Source organism: Hippocampus zosterae, chromosome 16 (genome assembly GCF_025434085.1).
Source record: "Hippocampus zosterae strain Florida chromosome 16, ASM2543408v3, whole genome shotgun sequence".
Lineage (NCBI taxonomy): Eukaryota > Metazoa > Chordata > Actinopteri > Syngnathiformes > Syngnathidae > Hippocampus > Hippocampus zosterae.
In genome coordinates, this window is record NC_067466.1 from 3847501 (window position 1) to 3873297 (window position 25797).

Below are 25797 nucleotides of genomic sequence, written 5' to 3' on the forward strand. Positions count from 1 at the left end.
CTCATGACCGCCATGCATGGGACCGGACCTTGGTCTTATTAAAAAAAAAAAAAAAGTGGACCCACAGCCTTTCTAGTTGAGGACCACTGGTTTCGACAATTAAGGATGGAAGAGACCTGCTTTTGTTCTTATAGACCTCCCCTCTCTCTCTCTTTCTCTCAGCCACACACATACACTCACTTGCTCGCGTGCACACTAGGGATGTGAATCTCAGCACTGAGGACGATTCGATACACATCACGATCCACTGCCAGCGATGCGATACTTAAACGATACATGGAATTTTCTGGCGATACGATGTGATACGTTTCACCGTCGTCACGATGCGATACGATTCGATACACATTAAGTTCAAATCAATGCGATCCGATACGATACAATGCAATTTGTTGCGATATTGTGCAATTAAACATGATGCAAATAAGCAAAGAAAAAAAGCTTTTAAAAAGATGGAATTCAGTATGGTATTACAAAAAGGATGTCACTTTATTCCTTATAAAGAGTAGAACTTGTAAAACAACTTATTTAAGCCCTTTCACAATTGGGTTTTGTGCAAAGAAAATGTAAACAATTTGGCACCTGAGACTCACAGCTGTTGCTATAGTGTAAACACAAACAGACTATTCTCACTGAGCGTCTTGTATGAAATATCCATCTCCATAGGACAGAAAAAAGAATACAATTGAAACAATGTGTATATTATGAAATATAATAATAATATATATACTGTATGTATATGAATCTATAGCGCAAGATGTCCACCCATCCACTGTAAGTGCAACTCTTTGCGCACTGTTCAGCGACACAGTAATCTCACTTCTCACTTTGTTGTACACATCGGGAATATGTTTGTAAGTGAACACAGACCTGTCTGGTATTTTATACCTGGGTTCCAAAACGTGCACGAGCTGTCTGAAACCCTCGTTGTCCACCACGCTAAGGCTGGACGTCTTTGCATATGAAATAAGCAGTGGCCTTAGTTATAGCCATTGCGCGGTCACAGTGAGTTGCAAGGGGACTCCCAAAATAAGAGGCAATTTTTTTCTGATCCTGACCTGGTTTACCAAGAGTTTCTCCGGTGTCCAACGAGGAACTGGGCGGGGAAGCGGGAGGGAAACTTGTCGGTGATCTGGTGCCATCGGTTTAAGTGGGTCTGCATATTTGTGGTGCTGCCATTGTATGGCTTCTTAGTGCGACATTCCTTGCAAATTACGGAGGTTTTATCAAGCTTTCCGTCTTTCTTTTCGAAGCCGTAGTATTTCCAAACATAAGATTTGAATGTTGCGGCTGCATTAAATATAGTAGTTTCCTTGCTGCTGCGTGCGCTAACTTCCATAATGTTTTGCTAGTTGTGTACTGGACTGTATGTGACGCACGGCTACCGTCCGTATTCAACACAAAACACAAAGCAATGATGGTGCATTCATTGCGCCTAGGAAAGGGCAGATATGTGACGTTTAACATGAATAAAACGGCGCTTGAATCGGATTTTACCGATACCCATCAATGCATCGTGATGAATCGCGATTTCACCCGTCAATCGAGTCGTACCCAGTGAATGAGCCGATGCACTCGGATCGCGCACGTGCGCATCGATGTATCGATTATTTTCCACACCCTTAGTGCACACACGTGCCACATGTGGGCCTTTGCGCTTGAGCAAAGTGCACTAACACACGAACACACCCACACACGCTCGCGCGCGTCGTAAACAACACTTAAGGGCCGTTCACACGGCACACATTTGGTCCGGTGCTGCACCGAGATATTTTGTTGCGGGACATTTTGCACCGCAGCAAATTGTGTGGAGCGTTCACACGTACAAAGCCGCTGAGCGGGGCAGCCCCGGTACATTGTCGGGGCTGCCCCAGTTGAGTTCACACGGCAGTTTCTGCAGCGGAGCAAAACGACAGAAAACAAACGAGCTGTCGTGTTGGTTCTTTTTAAAACGTACTGTATATACACAACTCAAGCGACTACTGGACCGGCACGTCCTTCTCCTTCTCGGTTTCCGTGCCTTCTGCTCGAGAGTGACCGCCCAAGAAAACGTAAATGAACGATGACTTCAATGACACTCAGAAAAGCAAACACTAATGCGCCAAACAGAAAATCAAGAGAGGAAATCACAAAATAAATTCTATGGGGGGCGGGGGGTTGTGAACAAACAACAAAGGAACAAACAACTCCGAGACAGTCCAGTCTCCTACAAAAGGAAAGATGTTACTAGCCAAGTCTTGTGTCGTTATGACTCAACACATTACGGAAGTCCGACAGAGCACGAAAGCAACGCATTCTCGCCATACGTACTCTTCACAAGCATTTGCTCAGGAGCTAATTTAACCCAGTTGCGTTCACACGTGCAAATTTACACCGGTGCTGCTTCGCAAACGAGCATTTGCTGTGGACCAAATATTTGACCCACCTCCCTGAGGTGGGTCAAATTTGGTCCGGTATAAGCTCTTTTCCGGGGCTACGCCGGAGCTAATTTGCACGTGTGAACGCTCTACTGGGGCAGCCCCGGTGCAGCACCGGACCAAATCTTGCCGTGTGAACAGCCCTTTAGACACTGATTAAAGATCAAAGAGTAACACGTGGCTTTTCATCTTCTCAGCCCCCCCATCTCACCCCACATGTAGTACAGTATATGTTGCTCTATGTGACTCACTGTTGTTTTGCTGACTTTCGCTGCTTCTCGCGGACCGTTTGCAGACTTTTTGCGGACTTTAATTTTTATTTTTATTTTTTGTGAATATGTTTGAAAAAATCCGCAATGCACTGATGCCGCGATAAACGAACCACGAAATAGCGAGGGATCACTGTAATTTAAAAGTGGAAAAAATGCATAAAAAACAGAATGAGCATCAAAGCCGTATTCTCCCCCAATGAATGTGTGTTTCATTAATGAAGTTTACACATTTACAACAAGTGAATACTTTCTTTTTAACACATTTAATAGCACTCTTTTTAGTTTGTAAAGTCTTGGTCCTATAAAAAAAAAGTGGATCTACAGCCTTTCTAGTTGAGGACCACTGGTTTAAATCTTATATTTGCTAGGTTAAACATTTCAACCCATAAAATGCTTCATTAAACGTAAGTATTTTTTTTTTTTCACAGTACCACCAAAAATCATCAATCTCGAGAGAGATATTGTGGTTAATGAAGGTTCCAACGTCTCGGTGCTGTGCCAAGCCCAGGGTAAACCAGAGCCTTCTATTAGCTGGAAACTCATCACATCTTCAGGTAAATGGCACAGATTTTATGGTTCAATGCTGTTCCCATGCCCCCCACACCCCCGCAGTTTCCCCACTTCTGATGTGCATTTCTGTCACCTTCCTTTTGAGCAACTGCTTTCCCACTTGCCCTTCTGCTGATAACTCCGTTTTTGACCTTCTTTGGTATGAGCAGTTCATTGGTGTCCATTACCTTCTTCCGGATTATTATTACAACATAATTGTGTGTCAGAAAATTACCCAGTCCTATCCTAATTGGCCTAATTATATTTGCATAATTGGGTGGAAGTAAATAGCTAGAATGCAGAGAGTGCTACATTTTATGGCGCACAATCTGTTTGGAGGAAGGAGTATGAACCAAAATAATTTTTATTCAACTTTGTCAATGCCATTTATTCTGGTTCTTAGTGAGAAAAAGAGAAGAAAGCCACATTAAAAACATGGTAAAATTAATTCAGAGATTTCTTTTTAAATACATGGAAAATAAAACTGCAGTACCAAATTGTGGAGATTTGGCATTAAACTGTGTTTTATTATTTAAATTTTCAGTATTTGTTTTTGTTTTTTGGAATGGATAAAATGATGCACATGGACGTCTCACATGACGTGCCAAAATGAACTTGGTCCCCTTATTATACCATTAACCCAATCAATGTCAGGTTTGTGCTTCTCAAGCTAAGTGCAACCCAAAATAAAAGGCTGCTTGGGAGACCGGACAACTACCCTATTTTCACGACTATAAGGCGCCATTAATAGTCTTAAATTTTCTCCAAAATGGACAGGACGCCTTATGATGCGGAGTGTCTTTTGTATGCGCTGAGTTCCGAAATCTGACTGACAGCCGACACGCTGTTTGTATAGAAATATATATATATATAGAAAAGGCGGAAGTGACTGTGGCCAGCCATGCGGGAAAGAAGTCGGCCAATCAGGGAAGGGTGGGCGTGTATATATTCATATATGGAGAGGGAGAGAGAGAGAGAGAGAGAGAGAGAGAGAGAGAGAAGGCAGACGTGAGTGTGGACAGGCATGCTGGGGAGCAGTCCGCCAATGGGTGAAGGGTGGGCGTGTAAGTGGACGCTAAAGGTACCAACACCTGTATAGAGTGTGGCAATGTGCAATGTTGCAAAACAATTTTGGTTTTGGTTTCTAAGAACCCCCGAAAATGAATTCGACAAAGGGACACGCCTACGACGCTCAGTTCAAACTTCATGCCATTGGTTATGCTTTTGGCATGCGTGCCCATCTCACAGCACCGGTGAAAAACCAAGTCAAGCAAATGAACTCTGAGCTTGCCGTTATTCCCGGAGGCTTGACTAAAGAACTCCAACCGCTGGACATCGGCATCAACCGGGCGTTCAAAGTAAAGTTGCGAACAGCATGGGAACAATGGATGATCTATGGCAAACACAACTTTACAAAGAGTGAGAGGCAGCGCTGGGCGAGTTACGCCGCAATTTGCAAATGGATTGTGGCTGTTTGGACGAACGTGTCTGCTTGCACTGTTGTTCGAGTTTTTGGCAAAGCCGGCATCATTTCTGTGGAGCGACATGGCAATGAGAGTGACTCTGACAACGAGAGGGAACGCAGCGTTTTTGATGGATTACGGTACTTGCACAAGTGTTCAATTCTTTCTACACACACACGCGCTGCCACCATGTTTCGCTCTGTTCTTTACTTTCAAATGTAGGAAAGCTTCACACGAGAGAAATGTTGACTTTGCTGTTGCTGCTCTTTCTTTCCGCTCGGCAATGCGTAGCAACTCACAATTTAGCATGTAATGCGTTCAATGACAACTGGAATGTGCAGTCCTCTGCTTCTGATACAGAGGGTGAGGACTTTGATGGATTTCTGGGTGATGATTGATCGAAAAACGTGAGAACATTGTACGATGGCTAAATAAAATACACCCGAACTCAGTTCTGCTTTCGTTGCCTTTTTAAAAACGTGTTTTAGCGTGTATCCGTATGTCTTGGCATGCTACCGTATGCTTCAAGCTAACGTGTTAGCGTGCGCGCATGCATGCATGCCGTATGTTTAAGCTGGCGTATGTTTTACGACTGTAAAACTGCGCCCATTAATACAGTGCGGTTTGTCAATGTGTAAAATACAGAAATGGCACCCATTAATGAGACTGCGCCCAACCGTACGGTGCGTCGAATAGTCGTGAAAATACGGTAATCTGAATGTGATTTCCTAAAGTTAACCTTTGAACAGATTTGTTTTTTAATACGATAAAGCAAATGGTTGAGTATTCCTACGGTTTCTAAGTGTTCTGAAGGTTCCAATGGAATGAACATTTGATGAGCAAGTCCCTCATCAAATCGTTGCGCAGTTGCACCTGAGTCAGGAAGTCCGGCCACAGTGTGCGGTTGCTACCGTATTTTCACGACTATAAGGCGCCATTAAAAGTCTTAAATTTTCTCCAAAATGGACAGGACGCCTTATGGTGCGGAGCGTCCTTTATATGCGCCGAGTTCCAAAATCTGACTCACAGCCGACACGCTGTTTATACAGAGAAAAGGCGGAAGTAACTGTGGCCAGGCATGCGGGAGAGAATTCGGCCAATCAGGGAAGGGTGGGCGTGTATATATACATGTATGGAGAGGGAGAGAGAGAGGACAGGCAAGCTAGTCCGCCAAAGGTGAAGGGTGGGCGTGTAAGTGGACGCCTCAAGCCAGTACCAACACTTGTATAGAGTGTGGCAATGTGCATTGTTGCAAAACAACTCCGGTTTTGGTTTCTAAGAACCCCTGAAAATAAATTCGACAAAAAGACACGCCTACGAAGCTCAGTTCAAACTTCAAGCCATCGGTTATGCTTTTGGCATGCGTGCCCATCTCACAGCAGCGGTGAAAAAAACAAGTCAAGCAAATGAACTCTGAGCTTGCCGTTATTCCCGGAGGCTTGACTAAAGAACTCCAACCGCTGGACATCGGCATCAACCGGGCGTTCAAAGTAAAGTTGCAAACGGCATGGGAACAATGGATGATCGGTGGCAAACACAACTTTACAAAGAGTGAGAGGCAGCGCTTGGCGAGTTACGCCACAATACGCAACAACGAGAGGGAACGCGGCGTTTTTGATGGATTACGGTACTTGCACAATTGTTCTATTCTTTCTACACACACACGCGCTGCCACCATGTTTCGCTCTGTTCTTTACTTTCAAATGTGGGAAAGCTTCACACGAGAGAAATGTTGACTTTGCTGTTGCTACTCCTTCTTTCCGCTCGGCAATGCGTAGCAACTCACACTACCATGTGATGCGTTCAATGACAACTGAGATGTGCAGTCCTCTGCTTCTGATACAGAGGATGAGGACTTTGATGGATTTCTGGGTGATGATTGATCGAAAAACGTGAGAACATTGTACGATGGCTAAATAAAATACACCCAAACTCAGTTCTGCTTTCGTTGCCTTTTTAAAAATGTGTTTTTATCTTCTCTGTACGTCTTGGCATGCTACCGTATGCTTCAAACTAACGTGTTAGAGTGCGCGCATGCATGCCGTATGTTTAAGCTGGCGTATGTTTTACCACTGTAAAACTGCGGCCATTCGTACGATGCGTCCTGTGTATGTGTAAAATACAGAAATGTCACGCATTATTGAGACTGCGGCCATTAGTACGATGCGTCGAATAGTCGTGAAAATACGGTATTTTCCAAAAATAGTTGTACCTGACATGGAGATCTGGACGTTAAAGGTTCCAATTGGAAACGGCTCTGCAGCACCCTCGTACTCTGTCTCTATAAAGTACATTTTCTGACCACATGCCCACATGTCACATTGCAAACAGAGATTATCTTGAAAACGTCACTGCCGATCTTCTGTAAAGAGGCGTATGCTGGTTCGTGAGATGGAGAAGCATTTTCAATGCATGTGATGAGCATGCATTGAAAATTCATTGGCCAATGCATGTGATGAGCACGATCAGGTCTTCCAAACCCATTGGAATGTCTTAAGAGGCCAACTCATCTTGAAAGCTGTTGGTTGAGCCACTGTAAAACATTAACTTCAGGATCATTCAGCTCAAGCACTGGCAGACGCAAGTGTGCGGAAGTCAATGTATGAATACCAACAGATCTGTTACCTTGGTTAATTGTGTTCAAACCGTGAGATGCTTCTGAGTCAAAGGAGATGGGATCAGAAAAGGACTGGAAGGATTTAGAAGTCTGCTCCCACTCCACAGTTCACAAAGAGAACCTACGCCAGAAGACAATGAAATGACAAAAGGCCACACGAGCGCTATGCTGCAATGAGGGCTGTAGTTCCAAATAGAAAGCATTGCATCAGAAACGCCTGACATTGACCTAGCTCCCCTGAATAACGTTCGAGCGAAGCAATGCGAGCCTCGATCTGAGTATTTCGTGCAACAGGCAGCTCATTTGGTGGGGAATAAGACCAAACAGATGGCCGTTGCATCAGTTGATTTATTTGATGAGACATCTCACGCATGCCAATAGCCAGCTCCTTGTAATCAGATTTATGCTGGGTGACTGAGCCAATGATTGATCCCAGCCAAGAAACACCGGCCAGCTTGTTTTGTCTGAAACTATTAGGAACGCAAATGCACAACAAAGGTCACACCAGAGAAGTTCAAACAACTTTTATTGGACACAAATTGAAGAGAGGAATCCCTGACAGACAGTGGATTCTGTACCTCATGCTCCCAAAGACAGATAAAATTTCCAACTTCAACAATGAGGCAAGAAGGACTTAACAGGCAGAGGCGGGAGCTGCAGATTACTGCAAAATGCAATTGACAATCTGGCATTGCGGAGAACTTTCTGGTAGAGCTGGTTATACAGAGCACGAAACAGGTGAGATCAATGGAGCTACCGAGGTATAGTCAAGCTGTGGTACAACAAATCTGTCACAGAAACTAGCTCTTCAAAATAAAGGTGTGGGCAGGAAATGAGTTGATGATGATAAATACTATTTATCATCATCAACTAATTTCCTGCCCACACTTTTATTTTGAAAAGCTAGGTCAATGAGGCCTCATGAGGCATGTCGACACACTGACGCACTGTGTTGATGCTGCGCTGATACTGTGTCGCTGACCACTGCCACCTGCTGGACCTTCAGAATCTCTGCAGCCAACCCACTTGACAGACTGAAATAACTGATTTGATGATGAAGTGTATACAATGCACTACCTCACTTTAGACCACAAGTGCCATTGTTTATGTTGTTTATGCGGTTTATATTTTTTTATATCATCTATACTGTTTTATACTGTATAGCTGCTATCCTTTCTTAGCTGTGTGTGTTTAATGCAGCGCATGTTTGCATGCATATTTGCGCTGAGGATTGACAAAAAGAAATTTCATCTATGCTGCATGTCATACATAAAGCATATTTGACAATAAAGATGACCTTGATCCTTGACAATATCATTCACATCCATGCATTCATATTGTATCATTCAACATGTTTCAATAATGTGAAAACCATGTGAATGAGGATGCCTGTGGGCTTTGTCTTCACAAATTCTTATTTAGAAAAATAAGATGCTCCAGTGTTTTAAATTTCAGTCTGTTGTGTTTCTTGTGGAGACCAAACACACAATGGAATAAGACATTTCAAAAATTCGAGAGGCACTTCGTGAGACAAGGCGATTTTAATAAATACCTTATTCTCCAAAAGGAGATCAAAATGGCTCTTCTACACGGCGGACAATTTGCGTTTGTCCGGCAGCTGCTCCATAATATGCACGTACTGTAGCAACGTCCCTCGAGTGAAGCGCGTCTCAGCAGTCGATTGTCCGCTGCTCTCTGCTGTTAGCGCGTGAGCACGAGCATGTACTCACGGCGCCGACGCAACTCACGCCACATATTAAAGAAGTTTTGAACTCCGACAACAACTAAGCTAGCCTAGCCGATGTAATGATGGTCAGCAGACAAGGTTTACGTTTTATGTGACTTTTAATAACAACGTGGCAGAGTCAGCAAACATGCGGTGTGCTCATTCGCATTCACTTCCTGGAACTCCCCCTTATAGGTGGGACCTCTCAATCAACTTTTTTCTTTTCTGATTGATTTAAAAATGATTTAGTAGATATAAAAACATAACGGGGTAGGACTAGATAAGTTTTTTTACTTCATCCTGCTCCCTTGAACATAATAACTGTGTTGAATGAAGACTGATTTCTTTCTTTTTACTTTTTTATCTACCTTATTTTCTGTCAAATTATTACTGTATATGTTTTATGTTCAATAAACAAACAAACAAACTGAAGTATGATGTACAGTATAAACATTCATAAAGCACTTCTCATAAAATAATAGCCTATTATATGACAGTCGACACGACTCTCGAAGTCAGACGGACATGCTTTTCTGATAATCTGTGTGTTTTCCGTTTTGACCAAATATATATTTTTACTCGACCGAGGGTGAGGTCTGGCTTGTTTTGGCAGGCGGCGTCGTGTCGCCAGATGCACTTCCTTATAAACACTGTGTGGCGGGCCTTTGCTGCATCGACGCTCCCTGGATTGAGTCGACTCCGCCTGGACTGTGTCAACGCAGTCCAGGCTGCGCCAACGCAGTTCACGTGTTGATCACGTGATTTCATGAAGCAGCACACGCACCGACACGTGGATTGCTCTGTGAGTCCGACACATGCGTCAACGCATCGGTGTCGCTGGACCCATCACCAATGAAAACACTCTTATGGCGAGACGTTGGGGTTTCTTCCATTGATCATAAATTTTAAAAAAAAGATCGATGGAATGGGGAAGAAATTTCATCTGAGCTGTATGTTTCACATACAGTACATTTGACAATAAAGTCTATCAATTCCAAAAAAAAAGAGACACATATATCTGTGATTTTACCACTGCCTTCAGTTTGCGCGGACTGGACGCTTAAGAGTCCCAATACTGTACCGCATGTGCCAGAGCAGCGAACACAAACAACATACATCTGCTTCGCAAAGCATTTAAATTGATTTGTTTTGGAGAGAACTTTTTTTTTAATGCTGGGACAAGAGATACAAATGAGGATTCAGTTCAAGATGATTTTCATATTCTTATTTTAACGACCTGATAGAAATGTTCTTTTTAGTGAACGTGCTATGACTAAAAGATTACCTAATTTCTTTTGGCAAGGTGTCGTCCAAAGCTTTTATTGCAGCTGTTACTTCCCCAGAGGATATGAAAGGGCACAGACTAGGGATGTGAATCTCAGCACTGAGGACGATTCGATACACATCTCGATGCACTACCAGCGATGCGATACTTAAACAATACATGGAATTTTTTGGCGACATGATGCGATACGTTTCACCGCCTTCACGATGTGATACGACGCGATACACATTTAGTTCAAATCAATGCGATCCGATACGATACAATGCAATTTGTTGCGATATTGTGCAATTAAGCATGATGCGAATACGCAAAGAAAAAAAGTTTAAAAAAAGATGGAATTCAGTATGGTATTGCAAAAAGTAGACCACTTTATTCCTTATAAACAGTAGAACGTGTAAAACAACTTATTTAAGCCCTTTCACAATTGGGTTTTGTGCAAAGAAAATGTAAACAATTTGGCACCTGAGACTCACAGCTGTTGCTGTAGTGTAAACACAAACAGACTACTCACTGAGTGTCTTGTATGAAATATCCATCTCCATAGGACAGAAAAAAGAATACAATTGAAACAATGTGGCAGTCACAGCCTCAAAGCTGCTGTGTGTATTCAAGTCAAGTCAAGTCAACAGTATTTATAGAGCACTTTCAAGCAGCCATCGGTGCATACAAAGTGCTGTACATGGAACGATTTAACATACACAATAAACAGTAAGACGAATCGGTGTAAGCTTTTGTTAAATTGTTAATTATTATCATTTTATATTCATGCATTATATTCTTTTATGTTAGTTACCTTAATTATACTCTGTTTAATACGTCCTGAAATATTCTTAGGTTGCTTACATGTGATTGGAGAAGAAAAACAGGAAGGCGGGTCGTAACCGGAAGGGGGAGTGTTGGTTAGAGCGTTAGCGGGGAGCGGTTGAGCAGAGAAAAAAATAAAGAGAAAAAGAGCTGTGTTCAAATGAAGTCGTCCTCTCCTTTTGCCCATTCCAAACGTAGAGCAATCCATTCAAAACCTGCGAACCCCTCAACTTACATTGGTGGCAGCGGTGTTGGTATGTTTTGTATGGCTCCTTGACTCTTTTTATGCTACGATTTTTTCGTGCTAATTGTCATACTGCTAGCCACATGGATTTTGCGCTCTACCGAATGGCTGCTGCTTATCGCTAATTTGGATGAGATTTTGAGGCTTCATGCAATTTGGATTTTTTTTTCCTACCTTCTTCTTGGCCATTGTTTCCATCATTAGTCATAGTTTTGAGCTCGCTATGTACGATACTGAGGCTTCCGTTAGTCAACCCCCTGAAGTGGCTCATTCCACTGCTGCTTCTATGGCTGCTGCAAATATTACTCAGCTGGGCCGCCTCAACATTGATTTACCACCAGCTTTTAAAGGTGATGGGACCGTGTCTTTTACTAGCTGGTCTCGGCGTTTTGAGGTGTCGATGCAAGCCATGTATAACCGACCAGCCGCTGAAATGTCATCTGTACTGGCTTCAGTTTTACCGACAAAATTAGCTGAGGCTGCATTTCTGTACTGGGATAGCCTTTCCCCCGCAGTCAAGGAGGACTATAAGGCTGTCAAGAAGAGGCTCCAGGATGTTTTTGGTCCTAGCCTGTCCCTGCCATTTTTCCAAACCCATATAAATGCCCGCCCCCGCAAGCCTGGTGAGAGCTTGGAAGTGTACAGTGCTGACGTCACCCGCCTCGTTATGGAGGCCTTCCCTGACTACGGCCGCGTAGCACAGGAAGGGGAGAAGTTTCGCCGCTTCGTGGCTGGATTGGATCCTGCCCTGCAAGCAAAGATCCACGAGATGGGAGCGGGTGACCTTGACGAGGCCCTCGTTGTTGCTGGCCGCTGTGAGAGAGCACGTGCGGCACTGAACCTTCATGCTTCATACCCACCTATGCGGACTATGGGCCAGGTGTCAGTGACATGTTCTGATACTGCTTCTATTAAGCTTCTAGAAGCAATGGAACGACTGACAGTTAAAGTGAGTGGCCTGCAGAGTGACGTCCACCAGCTGCAGGAGAGGGACACCTACCGCGGCCAGCGCTTTGACCACTGGGCCAATCGATCTTCTGCGTCTGGTGATCCCCTCGGTGGTGCACACCGCCGTTCTCTATCCGGCCATGGTGGTCCACTCCAGTCCAGAAACTGCTACTCACCTGACAGGGGCTACGGTCGAAGTCCGGAGTTCTATCGCAGACACCGTCCAGACTCTCCTGAGTTCCGGCGCAGCAGACATGACTGGATCTCTGATGGTGTACGGCAGGGGTGTCCAAACTTTTTGCCAAGGGGGCCAGATTTTATGTGGTAAAATGGCCGACCTTGGCTGACATTCTTTACATTGAACAACAATATTGTTCAACAAATTTTAGTAAGCCAGTCTGTTTCACATTTCCATTTTATTTTAATTTCAACAATCTTAAGAATTTCTTTGCGATTGGCTGGCAACCGATTCAGGGTGTCCCCCGCCTAATGCCCGAAGACAGCTGGGATAGCCTCCAGCACCGCCCGCGACCCTAGTGAGGATCAAGCGGCTCGGAAGATGAATGAATGAATGAATAAGAATTTCTTTTGGTTCATTTGAAACAGGTATATCACATACAACTGCTTATTCACTTGACTTTTTCTTAAACAGAAGTATCCTGAGTGCAAATTGATTGATTTGAAACATAAAATGTATCACCATGACTTTTCAATAGTCACAAAACCGTTGACTCGAACAACAGGGAAATGAACAAGCAATACACATATCCACAACTGCAAGGATCATTTGAAATATGACATATCAGTCAATATAAACACGGAGTGATGTCTTATTAACTCGTGAGTGATGCCCTCTAGTGTCTAAATGCTATTACTCATTTAGTGAATGCTATTACTATATTTAGCCACTAGAGGGAAGCAGTACTCTATGAAACATCACTCACCAGTCTACGAGACCTCAGTCAATGCAACACGTGTTCCATTGCGCCCAACCTGCGTGCCAGACGGCACTGATTTTATGACAGGGGCCGAGGGCCGGATGAAATTCGACCGCGGGCCGGACTTTGGACACGCCTGGTGTACGGCATCGCCACCATTCTCCACGCGGACCTGACTGGGGCCCCTCTGTGCATGAACGCCAGCAACGGCATTCCCCAGGCAGATGCAACTGGGACTCTCAGGGGGATGCCAGGCGCAATGATTCTGCGGATAGTACATCGCAAGGTGACTGCGGTGACTGCGGTGACTACCAGTCCAAGTCCGATCGGCCATACAGGAAACACTACAGCTCGCCGTCTCGGAGGGAGAGGGAAGGAGACCTATCAACCAGACGCAGTGTTCACTTCCAGTCTCCTGATAGGCGAGTGCCATCCGGCACTTCCCGATCAACGCAACAGGGAAACGCCCAATAGCTGATGTTGAGGGGCAGACCTCAGCTTGTGAATTAGCGCCCCCTGCCGACAACCTGGAAACTGACAATCAAGACAATAAGAAGTATATTCACTCTGAAACTGTGTCCCCCAACATCCTTTCCATTGTGGAAGGCATTGAAGTAGCTGCTCTCCTTGACACTGGGTCCACAATTTCTATCATCAGTGAGGGTTTCAGAGTATCACATCCAGCACTGAAGAAGCGCCCAATGAAGACATCCTTCACTTTGGCTCGCTCTGTCAATGGTCAATGCTTGGACACATTGGGGATTTTGTCATTAGGCATCCGCTTAGGAAGGGAACTATTGCAGCACGACTTTCAGGTCATCAGAGGAGCTCATCATTCTGTGATCTTAGGATGGGACTTCCTAAATCAGCACCATGCCCTGCTAGATGTCAGCAAAGGCCAACTGATACTCTGGGACATGAATCTCCCTCTACTCCCTAAGAACCACGAAGTAGCTGCCTGCTGCAACGTCTCCGTGATGTCACGTGCCTGTATTCCTGCTCGGAGTGAAACCATCATCACCGCATGTGTTGCGGGTGCGACGGCCGCATCTCCAGTACCAACCGACTATGTTGGAGTCCTAATACCCAACCCTTCGTCTGAAGTTGTCGTGGCCCATACTCTCAGCGAAGTACAGAATGGAATGACTGTTGTTCGTGTTCTAAACACGACCGAAGAAAACATCGAGCTGCATGTCGGTCAACACCTTGGTGAGTTTCATTCCATCTCATCTATTGACACTGTAGCTGTAGAAGAGTCACGCTGTGCTGCTTCGCATGTTTCTGACATGACTGCTCCTCCTGTTGAGATGGATGAAACCTGTCTGACTCCAACCCAAGCTCAGTCACTGAAAGCCTTACTGTCCAAGTACTCCGTCGTGTTCAGCAAACACCAAGACGACCAAGGTAGAACAGGTATCATCAAGCATCGCATTCGCACAGGTGATGCATCACCAATCAAGCAGAGAGCGTACCGGGTGACACCAGACCAGCGACAGGAAATCCAGCTCCAAGTCGACAAGCTTCTGAAAGCAGACGTCATCGAAGAGAGCTACAGTCCTTGGGCTGCGCCTGTCGTTCTGGTCAGCAAGAAGAATGGATCTTGGCGTTTCTGTTTAGATTATAGAAAACTTAACGCTGTAACCATCAAAGATTCACATCCTCTGCCAAGAGTGGACGATGCCTTGGATGCGCTCTCAGGTTCCGCTTGGTTTTCCACCATGGACCTCCAGCACGGATACTGGCAGGTGGAAATGAAAGAGGAGGATCGCGAGAAGACCGCTTTCACGACAGGGAGTGGACTCTATCACTTCAAAGTGATGCCAATGGGATTGACCAATGCCCCAGCGACGTTTCAAAGGCTGATGGAGATGGTTCTCCGTGGCCTCCCATGGCAGACATGCCTAGTCTATTTGGATGATGTCTTGATCTTTAGCCAATCCTTTGAAGAACATCTCCAGCACTTGGAGGAAGTCTTCTGCAGATTCCAGTGTAGCGGCTTGAAGTTAAACCCTGCCAAATGCTACCTTGCCAAGGACAATGTACTCTTCCTTGGGCACATCATCTCAAAGGACGGTGTAAAGCCGGACCCCAAGAACGGACAAAGTGTGAAAGATTGGCCCACTCCTCACACTCCAACTGAAGTGAGAGCCTTTCTCGGACTTTGTTCCTATTACAGAAAGTTCATTAAGAATTTTGCACATCATGCAGTACCGTTGCATGGACTGACAGAGAAGAATACACCCTTCCTGTGGACACTAGCTTGTGAAGAAGCATTCGCTTATTTGAAACAAGCTCTGTCACGTCCTCCTGTAATGGCCTTCCCAAACTTTGCCCAGCCGTTTCAACTATACACAGATGCCTCCTGCTCTGCCATTGGGGCAGTGTTAGCTCAGAAGCGTGAGGAGAGGGAAGTGGTCGTTGCCTATGCCAGCCATGTCCTCACCAAGGCAGAGAGGAAATGGTCGACATATGACAGAGAGCTGTGGGCGATCGTCTGGTCTGTCAGACATTTTCGGCATTATCTCTACAAGGAACCTTTTGTCATCATTACAGATCACAAACCCCTCTTGGGCCTGAGAAGAATCCCCATCGACAGCGACAGGACTGGTCGGCGTGCACGTTGGGCCCTGGAATTAGATCCATTTGAGTGGACTGTGATCGACAGAGAAGGATATCGGCATCAGAATGCAGACTCATTATCGAGGCGGCCAGAGGTAACAAGTCCGCCTGCTACCACTGGAAACCCTTCTGTCGTCCCGCTACCTTTTCATGTCGTCACAAAACCCAGCTATGTGTGCACCGCCGATCTTCAGCCGGAACCAGAACCAATACCCCATCAGCCGGTCCCAAACCAGTCCGAAGGATGCCCCTCATCGACTTTCCAGCTTTCCACCAGTGGATTGGAGCTGCAGGAGAAGCAACAGCAGGACCCGATCCTGGCGGAGGTCATCAGATGGAAGACCAAAGGCTACAAACCCCCACTCTGGAAGATGAAAAACAGACCCGCTGCAGAGAAGTCGCTCTGGCGTGAATACGGAAGGCTCACCTTTCACAACGAGCTGCTCTGTAGGAAGGTTCATAACCGAACATCCAAGTCAGCAGTCTATCAGGTTATCATACCTCAAGAGTTGCAGGAAGACGTCTTCAAGCTGCTCCATGGTAGTCTGGTGGCAGGCCATTTGTCAGCGGAGAAGGTTCTGCAACGTGCTCAGGTATTGTGCTACTGGCCATTCATGTCTCGGGATATTTATCAGTGGTGCAAGAAGTGTGTGCCGTGTGATGCTCGACGCAATCCTGTCCCACATCAGAGAGCACCCATGAAGACATTGACAGCAACCTCACCATTCCAGAAAGTGGCAGCTGACATCTTGGAATTACCAGTCACCAGCCATGGCAACCGGTATGTGTTGGTAGTTCAAGATTATTTTTCTAAATATGTCAACCTCTACGCCATTCCAGATCAAAGGTCAACAACTGTGGCCAGATGCATTTTTGAGAACTTCATCAGAGAGCATGGAATCCCGGAGAGTCTTCACACGGACCAAGGACGGCAGTTCGAGTCGGACCTAGTCAAACATCTTTGTTGTCTACTCGGAGTGAAGAAGACAAGGACCAGCCCATATCATCCACAATGTGACGGTATGGTGGAACGATTTAACCGGACACTCATCGACCAATTAGCTAAGACTCTTCTCCAGCAGTCTGGAGAGTGGGACGACTGCCTCAATCAGGTGGCCTTGGCCTATAACACCAGCCCTCACTCCTCTACGGGATACACCCCCTTTTTCCTGACCCATGGTCGAGAGGCACGGATGCCTGTTAATGCCCTGTTCCCTCCTGATGTGCCCTTTCCAAACTCCACGCCTGGCACTTCAGCTGACTATGCAGTACAACTGACCCGAAAGCTACAATCTGCCTTCAGGTCTGCTACTGTGAACAGCGATCAAGCTCACGTGCGACAGAAACATCACTATGACCGACTTGTCCATCACACTCCTTACACCCGAGGGGATTATGTGTGGTTGAGTGACCCTACAACTTCACATCAAAAGCTGTCTCCACACTGGAGGGGACCTTTTGTGGTTCTGGAGTGTCTTGGATCGACGGAAGAGGAATCTGGCGTGACGTACAAGATCAAGTATCTTTTGGATCCACCTGATAAAGTCCAAACAGTCCACTACAACCGATTGCGTCCTTATTACCCTGATGTAAAGACCGTACCTTTGGGTACTTCATCAGCACCTGTGGGTCACACACCTCATCCACCCCTGGCCCTATCAGCGTTATCAGGTGCTCTACCTTTCCAGCCCTCCAGGTCTTCAGTGACCCGGAAGAGATGCCTGCCTGGCCCTTTATCACCTTGTCTGGCCCCATTGGAAAGGCCTCGGCCGACTGATACAGACTTACCTGTTCCCTCATCTGTGGACCAGAGGCCTACCGTTCTGCCTGCAGCACTGGGTTCAAACACCGGTTCCTCTTCACGCCCAGGCCACCGCCAAGTTAAACTTCCTTCGCGTTTCAAAGACTTTGTTCTGATGTGATTGTATGTTTCTGATGGGTTTTTGTTTTACACATCCCCCCCCCCCCCCTCCTTGTGCAATGTTAGTTTGTTGTAACCTGGCTTCTATGTTACGTGTTCAAAGTAGAAATGAGGACATTTCTCTGGTGGGAGAGGGAAGAATGTAAGCTTTTGTTAAATTGTTAATTATTATCATTTTATATTCATGCATTATATTCTTTTATGTTAGTTACCTTAATTATACTCTGTTTAATACGTCCTGAAATATTCTTAGGTTGCTTACATGTGATTGGAGAAGAAAAACAGGAAGGCGGGTCGTTACTGGAAGGGGGAGTGTTGGTTAGAGCGTTAGCGGGGAGCGGTTGAGCAGAGAAAAAAATAAAGAGAAAAAGAGCTGTGTTCAAACAAAGTCGTCCTCTCCTTTTGCCCATTCCAAACGTAGAGCAATCCATTCAAAACCTGCGAACCCCTCAACTTACATCGGTAATAAAGGCGGTAGAAAGCACCAAGCAGTAAAATCAAGAACAAATCTAAGTCATGCTGAGTCGAACGCCAAAGAATACAAGTGAGTTTTGAGGAGGGCTTTAAAGATGGGCAGCGAGGAGGCTTGCCGAATGTTCAGTGGGAGGTCATTCCAGAGAGAGGGACCAGCAACAGAAAAGGCTCGATCCCCTCTGAGCCTCAGTTTAGTTCTTGGTACTTCTAACAAAGACTGGTCCACAGACCTGAGGCGCCGGGCAGGTGTGTAGGGGCGGATGAGCTCAGAGAGGTACGGTGGGGCGAGATTATTCAGAGATTTGAAAACAAAGAGGAGGATCTTGAAATGAATGGATCTTACAATTGTAGCGTACACAGACCACTCTCACTGAGTGTCAAAATGAAATGTCCAAAAGAGTCATCCATATATAGTTTTTCCTTGCGCGGTCACAGTGAGCTGCAAGGGGACCCACAAAATAAGAGGCGATTTTTTCTGATCCTGACCTGGTTTGCCAAGAGTTTCTCCGGTGTCGAATGAGGAACTGGACGGGGAGGCGGGGGGAAACTTGTCGGTGATGTGGTGCCATCGTTTTAAGTGGTCTGCATATTTGTGGTGCTGCCATTGTATCGCTTCGTAGTGCGACATTCTTTGCAAATTACGGAGCTTTTATCAATCTTTCCGTCTTTCTTTTCGAAGCCGTAGTATTTCCAAACATAAGATCTGAATGTTGCGGAAGCATTAAATATAGTAGTTTCCTCGCTGCTGCTTGCGCGAACTTACATAGTGTTTCGCTAGTTGTGTACTGGACTGTATGTGACTCGCGGCTTCCGTCCGTATTCAACACAAAATAATGATGGTGCATTCAATGCGCCTAGGAAAGGACAGATAGGTGACGTTTAACATGAATAAAACGGCGCTTGAGTCGGATTTTACTGATACCCACCAATGCATCGTGATGAATCTCGATTTCACCCGTCAATAGCGTCGTACCCAGTGAATGAGCCGATGCACTCGCATCGCGCACGTGTGCATCGATGTATCGATTAATATCGATTATTTTCCACACCCTTAGCACAGACACTAAAATTGATAACTGGAGCAGTAGCTGTTTTCTTGTCACACTTTTGAACAATTGTCCCTTCTCTCACACTTCTGGTGCGTAGGGGACCTGGCAACAGATGATGAGTACCTGGAAATCCCATCTATCACCAGAAACAGAGCAGGAACCTACGAATGCACAGCTGTCAACAACATCGACGCAGATACCCAAACTATCGACATCACCGTCAACTGTGAGTCCTCTGTTCAATTCAGTCAAATGCTGATTCATATCTCCGAAATACAGGATTTTGCTGCCCTTTGTTAAATGTTATTGCCATCTGCTGTTTGATTTAGGATCACACTTAAGAACTGTTTTAAACATAACATTTTACGAGAAGTCACGCAGATGAAGGAGCGCTTCTCAGTCACGTGATAGGTTACCACTATAATATAACTCAGTAGCTAGCAAAATGAGTGAAAAACAAAGGTCTTTGGAAAGTTTCTTTGGGAAGGGGGAAAGGCCCAGCCAGGAGGATGAGCCTACGACTTTCAAGAAAAAGAAGGCTCCATTTAATGGACAGTGTTAGGAGTCCTACTTAAAATACCAATTGATCACAATGGGAGATTCCCACGCACCAAGTCCAGTCTGCATAATATGCGGCGTTGGAGAGTCGTATTTTTCATGCACTTTGTATTTGCGGTGTATCTTACTTTGAAGGCACGTGTAAACATTACCATAGCGACCAGAGAGTGTTGGGGCCAGATAGGACGTTCCTCGTGTCATGATTCGTGTTTATTATTATGTTTCGAAAATACCACAGTTTTCATGCCAGTCATATCATATTATTTTGTTTTATTTATCTGGCCTTTAAAGGCCGGTCCCTGAAAACATTGTCTGACATTAAACTGGTCCGTGAGGCAAAAAAGGTTGGGGACCCCTGGTCTAACCCTTCCACTTTCCAGTCGACTTTTACTGTGGAAAAATAAAATCAAGTAAGTCGCCACGAAATTCCAATCAATTTGAGTGACACAATCACTTCAATGAAGCAGTCGCAAGATAAGAAAAACATAAGAAAACCTTTATGAGTCTCGCAATGGAGAAATTCCCAATTCACAGCAGCAAAGTTATGAAAGGAAGAAGTAGAACAACAAAATATAGGAGCTGCTGGAAAGGCAACCACTCTTGCGGCGCCATTTTGAAGTAAAAATAACAAAAATAACACAACACATAGGACACAGACAGTCGTGCAATCTTCACCACTTTTCTGCATACACTTTGTTGTCTGAAGCAGTTATAGATGAAAGAGGAGAGGATCAAAGTGTTCTTTCACCAGTGAATCAGAGACACCATGCTGAAAATGTGCACACGACTGCTACAAGCTAAGTTTTGAAAGCAAACACGAAGCTGTAGCGTCCATTGACGAAAAGAGATTAGTTCACTTCTCCTGTCCCACGTAATCAGCTTCAAACTCCAAGCCGCGACTCCCAGTTCCAAATTCGCATCGGCGCTCCGTGCTAACGCTCCTTTCTTCTCATCATCGGCTCCTCAAGACTTACATCCATCCAGCCGCAGACCGTTCAACAGCACGATCTCTCTGCTGAACTAAGCAGGGCTGTGAAAAATACTGCCAATTACAGGCACAAGACACAAGCTCCCCGGGACTGTCCAGCAACGACAGTCAAATGGCACCGACATTCCTCCCAGTCAAAAACAGTGCTGGTGTACCAATGCTGCCGAGAAGGCGCCACCACCGAGCACAGTCTCCTCCTTGATTGATTGATTAATTGATCCACAAGTCAATTAATTCAATTTCTCAGTCTCACCTTTTTTTCCCACTGTTCATAACAATAAAAAAAATTTATACAAAATTAAATTGAAATAAACAGAATTGGAAATGAAATACTTTAATTCTGTCTACTGTATATACAAAGAAACGGAGAGGCGGGGGGAGGGAGAATCTCAAGTTATGAATGCTCCTTTTTATGTACAATTTGACTTACACACGGAATTTTTGGTAAAGTAAACTATTTCCATACTAATTTCAATATACGAACGGTCGTGGCATGGATGAGTGGATGGATTTATGAACCAAACACACGCTTTGCAACATTTTCATTCAAAAAAAGTAGAAAACAGAACAATTGTATGTTAAGTCCGTTTTTTTTTATTTCTCTCGTGCATTATTTTATTTTCAACTTCTGTGTTTATTGGATCACATTTTGAAAGTAACGATGGTCGAAGGGTCTTGCATTGTGACGTTTTTGTTACCAAAAGGCGAAAGGCCACCAAAGGTATTGTTGCATAAAACACCGTCAATTAACTCATTCACTCCCAAAGACGTTTTTAAACGTCTTTTAAGATAAGATAAGATAAGATGTCCTTTATTCGTCCCACACTGGGGAAATTTACAGCCTCCAGCAGCAAGAATGTATGTAGAAAGAGAAAAAAAACAACAAACATCTTTCAATTAAATGCAATATGAACACAAAATGGATAAATCGCAGTACTATTTACAATTTTCCTTCACATCATTTAATTATTATTATTATTATGATTGTTATTTTTTATTCATCAGCCTGACAGCAGTCGGTAGGAACGAGCGTCGGTATCTCTCCTTCTTGCAGCGCGGGTGTAACAGTCTCTGGCTGAAGGAGCTACCAAGTGCTGTCAGGGCGGGCTGGAGGGGGTGGGAGGGACTGGCCATCATAGCTTTTAGCTTAGTTCGCATCCTTCTGTTGCCCAACTCCTCCAGAGTGTCAAGGGAGAAACCCAGGACAGAACTGGCAGTCCTTTGTCAGTCCCCTGTACTCCCGATCGTCCTCTTCTGTAATGAGGCCAACAATCGCAGAGTCATCGGAGAACTTCTGAAGGTGGCAGTTTGGAGTGACGTGTCTGAAGTCCGAGGTGTAGAGGATGAACAGGAATGGAGCCAGAACAGTCCCCTGCGGCGCTCCAGTGCTGCAGAGAAGCCGGTCCGACTCACAGCTCTGCAATCTCACGTACTGCGGCCGATTTGTGAGGTAGTCTATGATCCATGCTGTGAGATGGTGGTCCACTCCGGCGTTCTGCAGTTTGCCTCCCAGCAAATTGGGATGGATGGTGTTGAACGCACTGGAGAAATCAAAGAACATGATTCTCACAGTGCTCCCAGCCTTCTCCAAGTGTGACAGCACTGAGTGGAGGAGGTAGATAATGGCGTCTTCCACGCCGATGCTAGGCTGATAGGCAAACTGCAGCGGGTCCAGTGACGGGCTCACCAGCGGTCGAAGGTGAGCGAGGATGAGTCTCTCCAGCGTCTTCATCAGGTGAGACATCAGCGCCACCGGTCTGTAGCTGTTCAGCTCCTTAGGGTGGGGGGTCTTGGGCACTGGGACCAGGCACGAAGTTTTCCACAGCTGTGGAGCTCTGCGCAGCTTCAGGCTCAGGTTGAAGATGTGCTGGACAATGTTACACAGCTGGTCAGAGCAGGTCCTGAGGAGCCGGGAACTGATCTTGTCCGGACCTGCTGCCTTCCTCACATTCATCTTCCTCAGTTGGTTCCTTACCTGCTCTGTTGTGACGGACAGGCAGGAACCAGGTGACATACTGGGTTGATTAGAGCTGGTCGAAAGAGGAGGCGCAGGAGAAGAAGTCCTCAGTGAGAGAGGTTGCAGTTTGTGGTTGGGGGAAGGGACAGACGACTGGTCGAAACGGTTGAAAAAATGGTTCCGTCCATCTGCCCAGTCCTTGTCCTTCTCGATCACTGTCTTTGGGCTGTCATGGCCTGAGATGGTTTTCAGGCCCCTCCAGACACCAGTGACATTGCTGGCCTGTAACTGGTCCTCCAATTTCATCCTGTACATCTTCTTCCCCTCCCTGATCTTTCTTCTCATCCGAATCTGCACGGCCTTCAGCTCCTCTCTGTTTCTCGACTGAAAAGATCTCTTCTTCTCCTTCAGCAGGGTCTTTATGTCAGGATTAATCCATGGTTTGTTGTTGGAAAAACACCGCAGAGTTCTGGTGGGTACGGTGTTCTCCTCACAGAAGTTTATATAGTCCGTGATGGTGTCAGTGAGTGCATCAATGTCCTCCCCATGAACCTCGCTGAAGAGTTCCCACCTGGTTGTCGCGAAGCAGTCCCGCAGAGCATCTTCAGCTTCCGATGACCATTTCTTGACCATTCTGGTCACAGTTGGCTGCCTGTGCACCAGGGGTTTGTACACAGGCTCGAGAAATACCAAGTTGTGGTCTGCTCTTCCAAAAGGGGGGAGGGAGAGGGGTTTATATGCCTCCTTGGTATTGGCATAAAACAAGTCCAAAATATTATCGTCTCTAGTGGCACAGGTTACATACTGCTTGAAGGTTGAAAGGGAGGACGACAGAGAGACATGGTTGAAGTCCCCAGAGATGATCAGCAGGGCGTTGGGGGACTGTGTTTGCAGCGTGCTCACGACAGTCATCAGGGCATCACACGCTGCATCACTATTGGCCGACGGGGGGATGTACACTGTCACAGCTATGACGTGTGAGAATTCCCTCGGGAGATAATGGGGCCTGAGGCTAATGGCTAGCAGCTCAATGTCCCGGCTGCAGAGTTTGTCTTTGATCGTGATATGCCCCGGATTGCACCATTTGTCGTTCACAAAAACAGCCAGTCCCCCACCTTTTCTCTTTCCACTCCCTTCATTCCTGTCCGCACGTATGAGTTGGAAGCCTTTCAACTCGACATGTGTGTCCGGAGTGATCGCTGTTAGCCATGACTCTGTGAGTAGCATTAGGCTAGCCTCGCGGTACTCCCTTTGATGTCGCGTTAGCGCCGCCAGCTCATCCATCTTGTTAGGGAGCGATCTTACATTCCCCATGATGACGGACGGGAGGACATGTGTGTACTTTCTCCGCATTGTGCGGCGGTCCTTCCCGGCTCGACACCCTCGTGTCCTCCTCTTCAACTCTCGTGGGATATCCGGTTTGTCACCGGCCAGTAGCCCGCTGTTAGCCCGCCATGGTAACAGCTGGTCCTTACTGTAAACAATGGAGTTGCGTGTGCTATCTGGATCTCCGTTCACAGGATGCGTAAAAAGATTAAAGCAAATAAAGGAGATGAGCATAAATGAAGCTGCCTCTCTCCCCCCCATGGGTTTGGGGTACAAAACCACGCAAAACAAAATGGGAAGAAGTAATAAATAAAGTAAAAGGACGAAAAGAAACTCAAACAGGGATATGAGCTGCTGGAGAGGCAGCCACTCAGGGGGCGCCATCATCAAAAAAAAAAAAACTTGGTCTAGAATTGGCTGGTACTGAATGACTAGACCTCTAACTCCACGTGAAGGATTTTCATCTTGAGCCCATGTTCTTGAATATTGTAGTTTAATATCACTCTTGCCGCACCATCTGAAATGGAGTTGCTGGGTGCTGCTAGCACAGATGCAGAGGGCTGATTTTCTTTACTTTGTCTGGATTCTTTAGACACCCGATGCCAACTTAGATAATCTTTTTCCAGAAAACATTCTCTTATAAAACTGAAGATTTCATTAGCAGAGGCTATGTCAGTATTTTTTTATATCAGCACAATTAAGATTACCTGCTCAAGAAATGGGAATATGTTTCCCCACCTGAACTTCACAGATGATCATCATCTGGGGAACCTGCCAAGGACTGGTGACGTTCAATTATTCCCGTCAACAAGTTTCCCAGATCATTGATATCTCGTCTAACTGGGAGTCCCGCACCTGTCTTGAAGCATTTCTTCTCTGAGCAATTGCGCATGCGCGCACGCACACACACACACACACACACACACACACACACACACACACACACACACACACACACACACACACACACACACACACACACACACACACACTTAAGGACAATTTAGAGTTTTCCATTAACTCATTCAGTACCAGCCAATTCTGGACCAAGTCTGAAAAGACGTTTAAAAACATCTTTGGGAGTGAATGAGTTAACTTCCCATGCATGTTTTTATGATGTGGGTGGAAACTGGATTACCCGGGGAAAACCCATGCAGGCACAAGGAGAACATACAAAATTCCCACCGGACGACTATACCTCGAATCAAAACTTGCACCTCTGCACTGTGTGGTCGACGTGCTAACAAGTTGCTCATCGTACCGCCAAACTTTGTCGTAATCGCTTTAAAATACTAACAGCGTGATCAAATCAATTTGTCAGTTTCTTTCATCTTAGGGCAGCTGGCTAAAGTAAAACCTCTCCTTTCTAATGAGCATTTTGAAATAATCATTCATGCCATTGTAAAATCACGGCTGGATTACTGTAATGCACTTTACTTCGGAGTCAGACAATCCTCCATTAAGTGTCTCCAGTTGGTTGAGAATGCTGCTGCTCGCCTCTTGACTGGTACTCATAAGAGGGAATAATAATAATAATAATACATTTTATTTGTAAGCGCCTTTCAAGGCACCCAAGGACACTTTACAATAACAAAACGCATAACTCTGAACATTCGGCAAACCCCCTAACTGCCCATCTTTAAAA

At 45.5% G+C, this 25797-nt stretch overlaps 3 protein-coding genes across 7 annotated transcripts in view; all 3 read left to right on the top strand.

Annotated features, from left to right (window-relative positions):
* Positions 1 to 12889, top strand: part of LOC127587812 (uncharacterized) — a 14244-nt gene extending 1355 nt beyond the window's left edge. The window contains exons 1-2 of the mRNA XM_052046279.1: positions 1 to 480; positions 10690 to 12889. The exon at positions 1 to 480 is cut by the window's left edge and continues 1355 nt beyond it. Of these exons, the coding sequence (XP_051902239.1) occupies positions 11523 to 12650 (1128 nt within the window). The 5' untranslated portion in view covers positions 1 to 480; positions 10690 to 11522 and the 3' untranslated portion in view covers positions 12651 to 12889. The remainder of the gene's footprint in view (positions 481 to 10689) is intronic.
* ntm (neurotrimin) overlaps positions 1 to 25797 on the top strand; it is a 126112-nt gene that overhangs the window by 64984 nt on the left and 35331 nt on the right. For all 5 annotated transcript variants that reach the window (XM_052046285.1, XM_052046281.1, XM_052046282.1 and 2 more), the window contains 2 exons: positions 3115 to 3240; positions 19421 to 19549. In XM_052046285.1, coding sequence (XP_051902245.1) covers positions 3115 to 3240; positions 19421 to 19549 — 255 coding nt within the window. The remainder of the gene's footprint in view (positions 1 to 3114; positions 3241 to 19420; positions 19550 to 25797) is intronic.
* LOC127587820 (uncharacterized) overlaps positions 16627 to 25797 on the top strand; it is a 270103-nt gene continuing 260932 nt past the window's right edge. Inside the window, exon 1 of the mRNA XM_052046290.1 lies at positions 16627 to 19283. Within this exon, the coding sequence (XP_051902250.1) occupies positions 16902 to 17801 (900 nt within the window). The 5' untranslated portion in view covers positions 16627 to 16901 and the 3' untranslated portion in view covers positions 17802 to 19283. The remainder of the gene's footprint in view (positions 19284 to 25797) is intronic.